The sequence below is a fragment of the Mesocricetus auratus genome, unplaced genomic scaffold, assembly GCF_017639785.1.
Source record: "Mesocricetus auratus isolate SY011 unplaced genomic scaffold, BCM_Maur_2.0 Super-Scaffold_15014, whole genome shotgun sequence".
Taxonomy (NCBI): domain Eukaryota; kingdom Metazoa; phylum Chordata; class Mammalia; order Rodentia; family Cricetidae; genus Mesocricetus; species Mesocricetus auratus.
The window spans coordinates 81,229,552-81,244,945 of NW_024429186.1; the positions used below are offsets into that span (position 1 = coordinate 81,229,552).

Consider the following 15,394-nt stretch of genomic DNA (forward strand, 5'->3'; position numbering starts at 1 on the left):
ACAAAAATCACTTTTTCTGCATTTGGGACTCTCTCTCTCTTCCTGAGTCAACGTCGTTTCTTTTTTCTTGGCTATTTCATTATTTAGCAGTTATGTTCCAGGCCATTCAGAGTATAAAATTCCCAAGGACTTCAGAAGGAATGTCAGACAGCTAGAGAGCATGTCAAAGCTTTGGGATCAGCATTTGTGATTTTTTCTGTACATTAAAACAGATCTCCCCTCAAATGAAAGGAAAAAAAGAAAGAAATGAACCTTAGTTGTTAGGCCACGCCCACACACCTGCATTGGACTGTTCTTGCATTTTCTTAGCATGATGGAAACAGACATCTCAAAAAGAACAAAGCCAGGCTGGGGATGGTTTGTATTTGAAAGTGCACCAGCGTGAATATGAACCGTCAGTCACTAGCCAGAAATGTGGCAGCCATTTCTTGGAGCATGGCGAAGAGTGATCAGAGTGTGACCCAGAGTGCTGGTTTCTGAGTGAATCAGGCTCATGGTTGAAAAACAGCTTCCTCACCATCTACAGAGTTTTCTTAGTCTTCTATAATGTCCATGTTACGAAGGACACAGAATCTCATGGTGGTGATGCAGTTTGCAAACAACACTGCAGTTGGTACATGTGGGGTCGAATTAAGGTAAGAATTGTGAGATGTGCCTGCAGCAGAAATTACTGGACTTCAGGTAGGGACACATTCATAAATACCTGGATTTACATGCAGGCTGCCACCATTGTGTCACAGCATTGATCCAAAACAACCCCCCCTTCCTGTGTTATCAATACTAACAGAGTATGGATCAACAGCTAGCAGGGGGTAAACGATTTTGTGCTGCAACTTTGCAAAGAGCAGAAACAAAGCAAGTCGCTCTGGGAATATCCTAAGTTTAATGGGCTTGGGTTCATTTTCTTTTCTCCCACAGTGCCATCAACAGCCTGCACATCTGGCCTGCAGAGCATCACAGAATGTTTATTTCCGGACTTTGAGATACTTCCTCGAGTGTGGGGTAGCCTCCATGTTAGTTAATGCTAAATTACATTGTGAGAGTATATCATGTCCAAGTGCAGATGATACACGCGGTGCTCACACTCCCTGTTCCGTAAGCATGTGAGATGAAAAGAATAAAAGTTAGCAGGAATGCATTCACAGCATGCCCACACAAAATCTCCTTATGTTCCTTAGGAAAGAACAAAGAGAATGCCAGAGTGATGATCCTCCAACCCAGGCTCCAGGAAGAACTCAGATTCCTGTATGGGTACCATCTGATCCAGATGTCTCTCTGGATGTCATTGTGAGGAGATGAGCAACCATCACGATTTTCACTGAATGTGACTGCACTACCTTCCTGGCTAGTGTGCTAAGAACAGGAATCCTACAGTTAAATTAAAAATGATAAATGACCTATGTGGTACAAAAGACAGTATCTGTTTGAAGAAAACTTTCCAGTAAAGTGTAGAGTGCCCAGAGAAGTGCAGCTTAATGCGTGAAATGTGGGTGGGGGACAGCACGGCCGATTTGTCCTGCCTCTCCCCTACTTTCCTCTCTTCTCTTCCCCTCCCTCTCTCTCTCTTTGTTCCTCCTTTTTTCGGTTGCTTGGAGTCTGGAATTTTTTTAACTTTTGGACAACGTTTTTTTCTATAACTCAAGCTTCCCTAAAATGCACTGTGCGGCCCAGACTGGCCTCAAACTTGCAGCCAACCATCTCAGCCTTATAAGAACTGAGGTTTCAGGCATGGGCCAAGATGCCCAGCTGGAACTGTGTATGAGCTAACATGGGTACTAAGATCAGGAGAGGCTCCCAGAAAGAGGGGAAGAAGGCACCGTGCATTCCCTGGCATTTACCATGGCCCTGCATAGTGCTACCAGTAGGTGCTGTGTCCAGACATTGGCTGTAATCCTCAAATATTGTTTTCCCACCCACTGAAGAAAAATAGAGATTTTGGGGATTTTAAGGAATATGTATTAGATATCAAAGATGGTAGTGAAAATGTTGGACTTCAAACTCCAAAATCTCATCTGTCCACTGTACTGAAGAAAGCCTGTTCGAGAGAGTCTGTCTGACAACAATGGCTTATTGGGTGCTTGAGTACCAAGTCAAACAGAGTAACCTCACATGTCATTGTGTTTTGAACTATTTTGTCATTAGCTTTATAAGCAAGATGTAAGGATGTCACAAAGAAACTGAGGGAGATGGGCATAATCATAATGTATAGTACACTACTTGGAAATAATTAGTCTTGTTACTGATTCATCCTACCTACAGCCCAAAGGCTGCATGTATCTCAGAATTATTATGACTGTGGCCCAAGAGTCTGGACACTCGTGGTAGTCAGTTGACAAAGTCAGTCACTCTCAATATGTGACTGAAGCAAGAGCTAGGAAAGGGATGTAGGAGAAGATGGAGAGTTCAATGTTTGCCTCAGTGGAGTGGGACATAACCATGACAGCGGAAGATACAGTTGGGGGGCATCCGAAGATATGGTGGGACAAGGTTTGCTGAGCAGAGCCTTTTATAAACCAACGAGTTCAAATGTTAGTTGAGCACTATGGTTCAGTGCTCTCAAATTGGGGTACCTATACAATTATGTATAGTTTCCACATGTGCCGTAATAGATATAAGAACTCCTGGTTGGTCTGGGAAAAGTGGCTAAGCAGGTAAAACTGTTTTCCAGGCAAGCCTGATGACCTGAATTAGATTCCTGGATCCCGTGATGGAAGAGATGAAAGGCTCCTAACCATTGTCATCATGACCAAGGCACATGCATGTGTATGATGCACACATATACACAATAATAAATCAAACAATCTTTCAAAAGAATGCCAGGCTTTTTAAGCAGTATCTGAAATTTGTCATTAAGTTGAGCCACCAAACAAACATGCTATTGCTGATCTTCATGCTTTTTACCTGGTCCTGCTCCACTACAGAATGAATGTGTTCTTGAATATATGTCACACACCAGCACCTTGACTATACAGTTTTATTAATTGTCACCTCTGCCGTTGTGACCAGAAACAAACTTCTATAGATTCAAATGATTTTGCTGAATCAGCTGAATCCAATAGTGATTTATCCTGCACATGTGCATTCCCTTGTGTATTAAGAATAACTAGACTTCTTTTTTCTTTTAATAAACTTTGCTTTAATCCTGTGGCCCAATTTTTAAAAACAACTTGTCTTTTGCAACGTTCTTCTCTGCTTGGCCCATCACAGTCTGTGACCTCCTTGTTGATCCTGTCTCATAGCCTCTATTCAAGTTATATGCTTGTTAGGTCTAAAGTAGAAAAGCCATAACTACAACATAGAAGTTTCACCAACAAATACTGCAGTTAAAAAACAAATTATGATTAATTTAAGGGCCTAATTATCGGAAAAATTAAATGTGGTTACAGAAAAATGCTCATTTTAAAAACACAGAGACATTTGATCACTTGGAGGTTATTGTTTACAGGTTATAGATGGCCATTACCTTAAAACTATTTACAGAAGGATTTATTGTCGGTCAGCATTTTGGTTTTCATAATTCACAATAAGACAATCTGACATAGTGACCAAGTTTGGTCTTAAATACGAATAAATCACTTCATTCAATATTATGTGTGGGTGGCAATACTCAGAATAATTTTCCCTAATGGAAAAAGGACACACAGGCAAAAAACACACAGGCACTTAGAACTCTGATACATTTCTATGATTCTTACACATAGACACATTTCAGTATTGGAATGAAGCGCTCAAGTCCATAGCTGGATAACAATGACCCATTCACACTGAGGAACAGTGCCAGGGTCACTTGAGAATACAGAGTCCATGGGGTGAGGAGGGAAGGAGGCAGCAATAGCTGAGTGGGGGCATGAAGCTGGTGTGGGGAAATCCCAGTGGGCAGGTGGGGTACACTCTGCTATTACCACGTATGCCTATGTATCTTATTCATACGACAAAGCTGACTTAGCTATGTTTGGAGTTTTCTGCTTTCTTTCTTAGTTGGCTAACACTCTAGACTACTGCAGATGTATAAAAGATACCAAACACTGAGCCCAGATGTCATGTATAGACAAGAACTTCAAAGATGACTCTCCAAGCTGTGTATTAGCATAGGAACTCTGTATTCCTATGTATTCTGGGCCTCCCAGAGATTTGTATTCAAGTTTTACTTTGTACAGGATGGGAATCAAAACTACATTTTAAGATACTGTCATGTGATTTTTTTTTACTAATCAAGAAGTTAGCCTCCACTTTAAGAAATACTGAATTACTCCAACACGCATTTTTTGATTCCTTGAGAAAAAAGCAACAACAACAACAAACAAAACCAAATACTTAAGAGGAGAATTGATAGGTCCCATTACCTAGCTGGTCCGAGAGGCCTCCTTCACCACTGGACCTCAGTTTATTGTAGCCTTTGTAACTGTTGGTCACCGTTGCCCAATGTCAGCCTGTGGCTCTATCCTGACTGAGGCTGAAGGTCGCCTAGTCTTTTCTAGCAGCTAGCAAATTTTAGAAAGTAACAGTGGACAAATATTTTGGGAGCGTGTAAGCAGCTGGTGCAGCACAGCTGGGTGTCTCTTAAAAAATAATTTTCCTTACTGAATCTGTCTGTTGATGAGAATGATGACGAAGAGTTACACAGCTCTTGAGATGTAATAGTTACAATAAAGCGAATTCCTCTGTCATTTTACATCTCTGCTGTCATCTATGACTAATTCCGCAATTTCAAACACTGTTTGTTATTTTTGTTTCCAGTGATTATTGCACTTTTTGTTTGATTAAAAATGTTGATAATCACATCTTAATAAAATCCCAACATTTTCCATCTTCTAGATATGTCTGTTAATACTCAGAATACGAAATTTTCAGTATGTTTGAAAATCTGAACTGACATTCTCAAAGGCCAGTAGATACAACAGTGACTCACCCTGCTGCATCTGAGCCTGTCTTCCAGCCTGGAGAATCTGAGAGCAGATTTGGTTTGAAATTCAATTGCCAAATCTCATTACAGACTCTTGTTGAAAGGCATTTGTGACTTCCCTGTTTTAATGATTATTTATTTATTTTAGCACATACCCAGCTTGTCACCAAAGTCCTGACAACTTTTCTGTGTCTTTGAACTACCCATTCTTAATCTGCACTGTTCTTAACTCTCAACATTCACTTGATAGTCTCATCATCTTCAGATCTCAAAGTGTCTTGAAGTATTTGAACTGCAGTGTTGCTCTACTTCATGAAATATTATGTCTGTCAAATTGTGCAAGTTTTATGATATCTTATGTCACATCAGCAGGGCCTGAGCTTTCCTCACAAAGTAGCCATAACTTGAGTCATAATACCTCTTAGAATGAGTCATCTTCACATTCCATACCTCCAAAGTATAAAGCAATGTGAACTCAAAGGCCTGGGGCAATGTGCTTGGTAATATTTACACTTCTTCAAACGATGGACAGTTACATTAAAACCTCTGCTGTGTACAGTATATTAGAGGAACTTCTGTTTACAGATGACATTATTTTTACAAAGAGAAAAGAAAAAGACAAAGGGAATGGCCTAAAAGAGAACAAAATCAGTCATATAATCAGTATTTGAAACACAGTCTTTATTTTGTCCACATTGAAAGGCTGAACTAAGCATTTATAAAGATGTTGTAGGGAGAATTCCAGCCATGTTTACATGGCACATTTTCTACTCCCTATTAGAGTCTGGGCTGAGCTTTGTTTTTATAACGACTTTGTTGGGCTTATTAGATTCTCCCAAGGCTTGCTAAGTGTTGTGCTTTCCTTTGCAAATGTTCCTTAAGTATTTCAATTAAATGGTTATTTACTTTTTAAATTAGCAATAACAAATATGTAATAGTAGCCTATATATTACAGAATTCTTGATCTTTAAAAAATATCCAGGGCCATTTCATATTTATTTGACATACAATTGCTGTCTAATTTAATCTAAATTAAATGGTTGCTTAAAACCTACAATTTAGAGGGTTGCTAAGTTGCTTTTTAAGGAAGGAAAAATAAGAAATCATCAGCTTTGCCTCAAGGGTAGATACTTATCTTTTAAAATCAGGTATTTGGGTATTGAAATTAAAAACCAAGGTCATTTGGGAAATACAATTCCAAAGAATGCTTTTGGCAAAGAGACATACATCGACATATGGTATAGAGGGAATAAGTTAGCCTTTTTTCTTTACTACCATTCCCCAAACCTTAATAATATAGCTTATACTTAGCTGCCATTCTGAAGATGAATTATCACCTGTTCATGGAGAACATGTGTGATGAGACTCAACAATGACATTTCCGATGATTCCTCTTTCAAAGGAAGGAATAAATAATGTTGACATTGTGTGCCATGTACTACATGGGTTGAAAATACCAAATATTTTCAGAGTTATTATTATGCAGGAAGGATAGGGAGGACTACCATGGATGCATGTTGTGAATAGTCCATTGCAAATGGTATTATGTGACCTGAGTTTGGGTATTGCCATAAATAAATGCAGTGCTGTAGTTGGAATGTAAACTTAGATCGAAGGGTTAGTTCAAAAAGAATGAGAAGATTTTGAGGGAGTGGGATGGTATATCAAACACACACACACACACAATATTCCAAGTGGATTGTTTCTCGATGTTTATTAGTATAATTGAAAACAGAATGGTTTAGTCACAGATGTATTTTAGTCAGAAAAGATTGGCCTTTAGACCGGAAGTCCTGCAGCCAACTGAAAAATGTCCCCACAGTCTGGCCATTAACTGACCTGACTGACAAGATGAGCAACCTTTCTTATTTCTTCTTCTCCCATTGGTCGGTTATGTGTTACTTAAATGAGACAATGTAACACGGTGCCTGATTTTGTTACCTCTGGCAAGCTTTAGCTTATAAACTATGATGGCAAGTACTTCCTTTGCTTGCTTGACCCACAGTGTATTATTATTGCCCAGCAAAGGTACTCAAGCATCTAATCAGTACTCAATAAATATTCCTTCCATGAATGGATTCCTCACAGTTGTTTGAATGAGTCCCCTTGAAAACTGTATTCTAGTTTTCATGCTATGCGAAAGTGTGTCAAAGAATTCCTTGCATCCTAGGCTTATGTTACTAACCGTCTGAGACAAGAAGGGATTGATCTTTCTCTTTGAGATAATGTGTTTCTTTGGTTTGAATTTCTTCCTTAAATACTTTTTGTCCTTCATTTCCCATGCTCAATCCCTGAGAAAAAATTTCTACTTACATATCAACAACATCTTCTTAAAACAGTCTTATAGAAAATAAGGTTGGAAAGATACCCTTATCATTAAATTGCTTTTAAGAAGACCTGAGTTTGACCCTCAGAACATTTTTTTCTAAATCAGATGAGGTGGCATAGAATTAGAGTCACAACACTGGGAAGAATGAAGCAGGCAGACCCCAGGACTCTCCTGCAATTCAGTCTTGTCTATTTAGTGAGGTTCATGCCAGTGAGAAACCTTTTCTGAAAAACAGTAAATGAATAAACGAATAAACAAACAGCTTCCGGGGATTGACACTCAAGGTCAGTCTCTGACTCTACCTTCCAGCACCATACACACACATGCACTGTGAACACACATATACTGCACACCACATTTATCTGAGCATTCATGTACATAGGGCATGCATGCGCGTGTGCGCGCGCGCGCGCGCGCGCACACACACACACACACACACACACACACAATTATGGATCCTAAATTAGAAAATGAGAGCTGTATTTAAAGCAATGTTCCCAGAGTCACAGACTTCACATCTTACCTTTACTGTTTCCTCTTGAGCAATGTGCTTAACTTCTTGCTTTTCGACTTTAAAACAAGAGCTAAATATTCCCATTTGCAAAATTTTGCAAACACACTAAATGTAGGGAAACCCATCCTGTCATGAACTATTTAGGTATCATTGCACAGTCAGCGAGTGCTTAATGGGTCAATCATCAGTAATTTAACTACTATGGAGTGTGCTTGCCCAGCCCTATGAAGGTGCTAAGTTTTGGCCCCAAACTCCAGAAGTTTGAAGACTCATGAGTGGTAGATACATAAAGAGCTACAAAGGAAAGACACGGGTGTGAAGATTGCACAGACAGCACAGGGAATTGATTACAATTTAATTTAAAGAAGGATGGGAGATTCTTAAGTAGAAGATTGAGACTAATAGATCAAAGTCTTTTCATCAAACTCTACAAAAACGATGTGCAAGTTGACAGTGTGTGTGGCTGAATGTGGGAAGAGAAGACGAGGTTGTGTCTGGAAGGACTTGAACTTGACCATGACAATGTGAGGAACAGTTAAAATGTAGAACTCACCATGCTGTGTACTAAGCCCAGGTTTTTCTGCTAGCATATTTGTCATCTCAAAATCCAGGGCTTTCTACCTGATGGGCCATCTTAGCCATCTGATACCTCATCAAAGACAAGGTGTGTGCATTAAGCGTGTCATTTTAGCAGAGCCTTAGGATAGCCCAGAAGTCAGTATGTTTCTAAGCTTGACAATGGTCACATGTTCTCCATGAAATAATGGCTATCCAGCAACGCTCTGTGTTCTTTATCACAAAATGACCAATAGATATTGGCTTTGTTCAGGGACATGGCAAAAATGGGTGGGTGGGGCAGCATGACTTCGTAGAATCTCTTCATAACAGAAAATATCACAAATGTATTTTCTTCCAGTTGTTTACCTCCAAAGAACTAATGGGATAATTGGTTCAGGCAGTGATTACTCTATCTTATTCCAAGTGAAAATTAATCATAGTGTTTGTGTTTGTGCGTGTTTAAAATTTAGGGGCTGTTTGCACTTTTCATTTTAAAGAGGAAGTCTGTTCAATAATGAGAACTTTACATTCTGAAGTCAGGAAGTTTGATGTGAGCTCCTAATCTACTATCCATTTCTATGCCATTGTGAGAACTCCTAACAATCCCTCAAGTCTTTATTTGCTCCTCCATAGAAAACCACATACAGTGTTTTTCATAGCTGCCTCATGAGGTCAGCATGAGGACTGAATGAAAAGAATGTCTTCATAAAGCCAAGAACTTGTACAGGACAAACATTTTAGCATCACTAAGTATTATAGCTGCCTTTATTGTCATTTCTCTATATTCTCAACTTATTTCACCAAGTACACTGGGAACCCTTGTGTATGGTGAAAGAAGTTTGGAAAGTCAGTGCTGACAGTCCTCGTCTCAAAGTTCTGTGGATCAGGGGTCTGTACAGACTCAACTATGTTCTCGGCCCTGGGTTTCACAAACTTGGTGTCAAGCCTGAATGGACTGTCATCAGAAGGCTCCAGGGAATATTCCTCTTCCAAGCTCAGGTGGCTGGGCAAAACTCAGCCCACATGAGATGGAGATATGGATGGCTAGCCCCCCCCCCACATTCCTTCCAATGTTTTCCTCAACTTTCAAATCCTTCTCCATGCATTTTTATGCATCAAATATCTTACACTTCCTCTTCTCTGGCTAGCTAGTGAGATTTTTGGTTAAAATGGTTGGATTGTTGCAGTATCCTTCTCTTCACCTTCAATGGTGCCTCAAATAGCTCTTTGATACTCTCTAATGCAACAGAAAAAAAAACCCTCCTGCCATTCCCTGAATCGACAGTTCATGCTACTAACATATGATGCATGAAAAGAGGGGTACTACAAGATGAGTGTCACTGGGGATATCCCACAAACCCTGCCTACTACAGCATGAGATAGAAGTGGAATTGCGCAGACTTGAATAAGCTCGTTCCAAATGAGCAGCTGTCAGTAACCTGTATTCCTCACCTACTCTGACCCAGTTCTACACTGAACTTGAGAACGGTGCTTGGGTCTTGGCAATTTATCTTTGCAGGATAATGTGCAAAGGGGACTGTCTGGAAATGCAGGCTGCTATTTACCAAGTTTGTCGATGCACTCCCTACTTTGTTCTCTGGGCACGGAATGTATGTGACCCTGTATTGGTCTGAGTGATCTTGGAGCTAAGTTTACTAAAAGAATCCCAGTATAAATTAAGATAATGAAGTCATTAGAAGATATCACCAGTGCTTTGAAAGCGTGAATCAGCCTGTGTCGTCTCAGGGGAGCCAAGCAGCATTACTACTGTCATGCAGGAAATGAAACGTAAGCAAGTGTCCTCTGCATGCACCTGCATTCTCTACTAGGCCTCAAGTCTCTATTTATTTTGAGATACTCATCTTTCTCTATGTCAACTGATATTTGTCTGTGGATAAGACTGATTTTTTTCTGGGAGTCATACTCTAGTATCACCATAGTTCCTCTTAAAGATGCGCTCAGGAGTTGCCAGTTCCATTTGAGCCATTAAAACTACTGTAATGGCATCATCATTGTTAAGCATGAACCAGATCTGCTTTTGCTCAATGTCACTTGGTCATTTATGTTCAGGGGCATCAATGCAAGGATAGACCCCATGTATTTGATTAGTTATTAGGAACAGTAATAAAAGCTAGAGATTGGAAAATTAAATTGCGATTGGGGTTTGGCAAAAGTCAATGTCTAGTAGAGTTTTCTAGGGATCCCCCCACTGGTTTTACACTTGTGTACGTTAATGGAAATTGAATGATATGCTCCTGTGCTCCTGGTTTGTTTGCACACAACACAGCACAGCAACAAAGAGGAAGAAGAGGAGGAGGAAGAATAAGAATGAGAATAAGAGAAAGAGGGAGAGGAAGAGGAGGAGAAGAGATAAATACATATAGAGAGAAGGAGACCATTTTTGAGATGGAAGTCTTATCTGAGAACATGACCAGTATTCATATAAATGCTGTTGGCAAGGAACAGTGAGAATTGTGCTCTCTGGGGATCTGGATCCAACTCCAGTTCTGTTGTTGACTATTTGCCCTCTTAATTGACCTCTAGTGTCTAGTCTTCTTAGTCTTAAAATGTAAGACTAAGTTATACATAATCCTGATTCATACATCTGAAATTGCAAAATTAAAAACTCGATCTTTAGAAATGAAAGGCCTATGCACGATTCTCAGTGGTGGAATGCTTACCCAGCGTGGGAAAGGCCCTCAGTTAAACCTGCAATGCTGCAAACAAAACAAAATGGCTCAAACACCAGCTGCCTACTCTTTCAGGCTTTACACTAGATAGCCTGCTTATAATTTTGTAGTGTCTTTTGATTACATGTTCATATCAAATCTGTGAAGTAGAATAAATACTATTTAGTTACGTCTTTGAGTGAGACCACTGAGTTTCAAGCAGAATTTTTATCATCATGTGTGTACTCGACATATCAGATTTATGTGAAAAACTAAAGGCTTCAGTAGATATTCCTATAGTATATGACAAGTGATTTGTTTAGATCTTGGATAGATGGGCTAGTGTGTAGTTAAAATGCAAGTCAAAGTTTCTCAGCATTCTTATTTTTGAGAAGACAAGTAGTAATTTATTATTCATAAATAAAACAGTGAAATATTCCATTGTTTCAGACTTTGCTTAAAATCCAGTGCACATTTGTTTTCTTTTCAAAAGTACTAAGAATGGAAATGTATTTACTTCCCAGAGCATCACCAAGTATAAGAGTAAAAGGATTTTTACTGTATGTGGAATACCTTCTTTAAAACATAAGTAATATTTATAGGGCAGCTTGGAGTAAGCCAGCTGAAAGATTTAATGATAATAATCTCCATATTTCTCCTAAAATTGATTTCCGGTTTCAATGAACTTGGAAAGGGTCCTGGGGCATCAAATAAGTAAAGATCTTAACATGAAATGAATCTATAGAATATGTCCATAGATTTGCATTTTAAACATGACCAGAAAAAATATATATCTTTACCCATTATTAAGGTGATACTTTAATGAAAATTTTTTTCATTTACATGACACAGACCTTTTTGGCTGCAGATGAAAGGATTTTATGGTAGCGACAATGGTTTGGTGAGTTAAATGATCCCAACATCATCAGGAACGAATCATAAGTGCCTACCCATATGAATTACAGAACCGTGAGTCTTAGGTATTTTTGTGGCATGCATTCCTCCCATCTGCACAATCAGATTCTGCTTTGAAGTCCTGCTTGAGAGCCTCACAGTGCATGAGACCGCCACATGCTAGCCCAGCTTCTCTCTCAACTATAGTTTGACTATATTTTTCTAAAAACAACGTGGCAACTAAATGACCAAGGTGCTTGAAAAAGGCCACAATTTTTATAATTAGACTTCACTATAAAAACATTCTTCAGTAACTTTTATGGATAAAAATATAGATATGCTGATGTACATCATTAAATGTCAAACCACTTTGAGCAAAACATTTGACCCCCTTTGATTTTTTTCTATATGTAATATGCAACGGAGTGTTTAGCAAACATTCAGGCCCCAATGGAACTAATCTGTAACAAATGAGTTATTGATACTGTGTCATTTAGCAATAAGGAGTCACATGATAGGAATGATAGATGATAGGTACAGATATTTCAAGAGACCCTTACCACTGCTGCCTTTCTCTCCAGTGCCTCTGATGAATGGCAGAATGGGTGATGGGGGGAAGTTAGCTGTAGCAGAACACTTGCTTTGGGTTTTCTTCTTGATGTATTTGTAGAACAGACACAGAAAGCAAAGCCTGAGTCCTATAGTGAGTGGCAGATGGATGTCAGCAGACTTGGAGCCTCGTAAATACAAGTGAGGTGACTGGTCTAAGAAATGACATTATGTCGTCATTCCTGAATTAATCAAGTCAGTCACGACACAGGTACGTTTCCTTGTAAGTACAAGTGCGGTGGCTGGTCTAAGAAATGGCATTATGTCATCATTCCTGAATTAATCAAGTCAGTCATGACACAGGTACGTTTCCTTGAGATGTGCCTGGTGATTCTCAACTCATATCTACTTCATGGCAGAATAACAAAATAGAAATGGGAACTAAATTGTGGGTTGGAAACAATTACATCTTACATCTTCAGCCTGTGGCGGATTTCCCTCAGGTTTGACTTCCAGTGCCATTTGCAATTTCCTTTTTTTTTTCAATTTCCTATTATAAACAAACTTTTAGGGAGGCTCCCAGACATCTTTGCATTCTCCAAAGAATATTGAAATTTTTTACAACATGCGTCACCAAACGTAGAAAATACTGACTGCATGCCATTCTTACTATTCTCTAAATGCTTCAGGCTTCATAGCTGTTCCACAGCCTGGTTTAGAAAAAGAGATAACTAATCAGAACAGAACCTATCCTTACTAATGCATGCCTCAGGAATCACCATAGAATGACTGTTTTTATTATAAGTGATTCAAATGTCCTTTTAATCTGATATAAAATAACATATACATAAAATATAATTGGCTGGTATTTTGAGGCATTTAAAATGGCATTGAGTATATATGAGACATGTTTTCACAATAGTGATATTTTAAATGTGTAAGTTTAAAATAATCTAGCATCATTGTCTTTTGTTTATGAAATAAACAACAATGAAATATATAAAAGCAGAATTGATTATCACAAGTTGATGGAACCGTAGGTTTGTTATTATATAAAGTTGCTCTATTGATCTTCTTTAATTAATGTATTTATTAAATGAGAGGCAAATATATACATATAATAGCATATGGCATGCTCTTCATATATTACATTGCTATACAATGACATTTATTATTTTTACCATTTTCCAAATGATGTACAACGAATATGCTAATTTTAGTTTTCAATGATTTTCTATTAAAAAGTTAAAATAAAGCCAGTTTTAACTGTTTTTCCTGTTCCAACTACTCTGAGAATGATCTGGAGGTCTTAACGTGAAAGCTTGCGCTGTGCCAGCTGGAGCAAAGGCTTCTTTGGTGGCCTGTTACTTAACTATTAATTATGAATTCGGGGTTCAATCTTTGAGATCTCTAAGAGCAACTTTCCATTTCAAGAGACTTTTCTGAACTCCTGAGAATGCTAACACAAAATGACTTCTTTGGCAGAGCAAAGACTCACAGTGAATCAGGAAATCTTTCTGAAATTGGTAATTCAAAGTTTTCCCCTCTTTACAGCTCATTTGATACTTTTTTTTGTTTTTTTATTTAAAATAGAAACAAGCTTGATTTACATGCCAATCCCAGTTCCCTCTCCTTCCTGTCCTCCCCGGCCCCCATTGGCCCCCTATCCCATCCCCTTTCTGCTCCCCAGGGAGGGTGAGGCCTTCCATGGGGGAATCTTCAAAGTCTATCACATCATTTGGAGCAAGGCCTAGGTCCTCCCCCATGTGTTTAGGCTGAGAGAGAATCCCTCTATATGGAATGGGCTCTCAAAGTCCGTTCATATACTAGGGATAAATACTGATCTACTACCAGAGGCCCCACAGATTGCTCAGGCCTCCAAACTGATTTGACACTTTTTAAGGAAAAAATGCATTTTCTTCTACTAAATCAACAGAACTGAGCAGGATTTTAAATTAAAAAGGCTTCTCCAAATCACTGTAGCAGTCATGTCTAAGTTTCTGTACTTTTCCAGCTCAGCTGTTGTAGACAGAGTGAGACATGTTTCCAAAGGTTCATGAGTTTGAATACTTGGTCCCAGAGTATGACGTTGTTTGGGAAGGTTGTGGAACCTTTTGGACATGGGCCTTAGTAGGCAGACATGGGGAAATGGGGACAAAGACAAAGGGTCATAGGTATGCTAGTCTTGTGGCAAGAACTTTCTGCTTCCTGACTGTCCACACAAATACACTACTGCCTCATGTAAGCCAATCCTACCATGTTGCCTATTGCCTGTGATGGACTGTCGTCCTGAACCAAGAACCAGAGTAAATCCTTCTTCCCTTGACGTGATTCTGTCAGGTGTTCTGGCAATGTTGAGAACAATAACTAATCCAGTTGTGTTTTGTCAAGAGAAATGATTTGTTTCCTTGTATCTTCACTCTGGCATTTATAATTTCATACTATGTAAATTCCTTCTAACAACAATAACAACCAGGATACATACAGTCTATAATGTATACAGTGTAGTAATATAATGTAATATATAGCATAGTGTTGTTTAAACACCGTTGTCATGGCAGTATTGAATATTACCTTAGTCTACAAGGTTACCTCAAAAGAAATGGTGTAAAATCTGTCTTGGAAAACACAAATACATACATGTACTATGTTTCTCACTGAATTCAACAGAAGAAACTAGGGGAAACAGAGGAACTGTCTAGAACAGTTTCCAGTCACTTGGTATCAATATCTGGGCCTGTCCACATAGTAGTTACTCCCTCACTTCTGTATTTCTGGATCCAAGCTTCCAAAGCTACAGGGACATTTGTGACTCCAATCCATCTCTGTAGCCTTGCTTGTTTGAGGCAGCTATGCCTTGTGTTACACAGACAACTTTCTGCAACTGAGTACTCAATCCACCAGCTCTCACATGCAGGGTGCTCTCTCTTCCTGCAGGCTGCAAAAAAGTGAGGAAAACTATTGTGTTGTTTGTGAAT

At 39.0% G+C, this 15,394-nt stretch overlaps 1 protein-coding gene across 17 annotated transcripts in view; it reads left to right on the forward strand.

Moving 5' to 3' along the window:
* The window catches only part of Hdac9 (histone deacetylase 9), an 888,277-nt gene that overhangs the window by 820,882 nt on the left and 52,001 nt on the right, over positions 1-15,394 (forward strand). Inside the window, exon 25 of one of the 17 annotated variants that reach the window (XM_040743262.1) lies at positions 1,179-4,186. The exons of the other annotated variants lie outside the window; for them this stretch is intronic. Within the exon in view, the coding sequence (XP_040599196.1) occupies positions 1,179-1,180 (2 nt within the window). The 3' untranslated portion in view covers positions 1,181-4,186. Of the gene's footprint in view, positions 1-1,178; positions 4,187-15,394 lie in introns of those variants that run through there. 17 annotated transcript variants of the gene reach the window in all.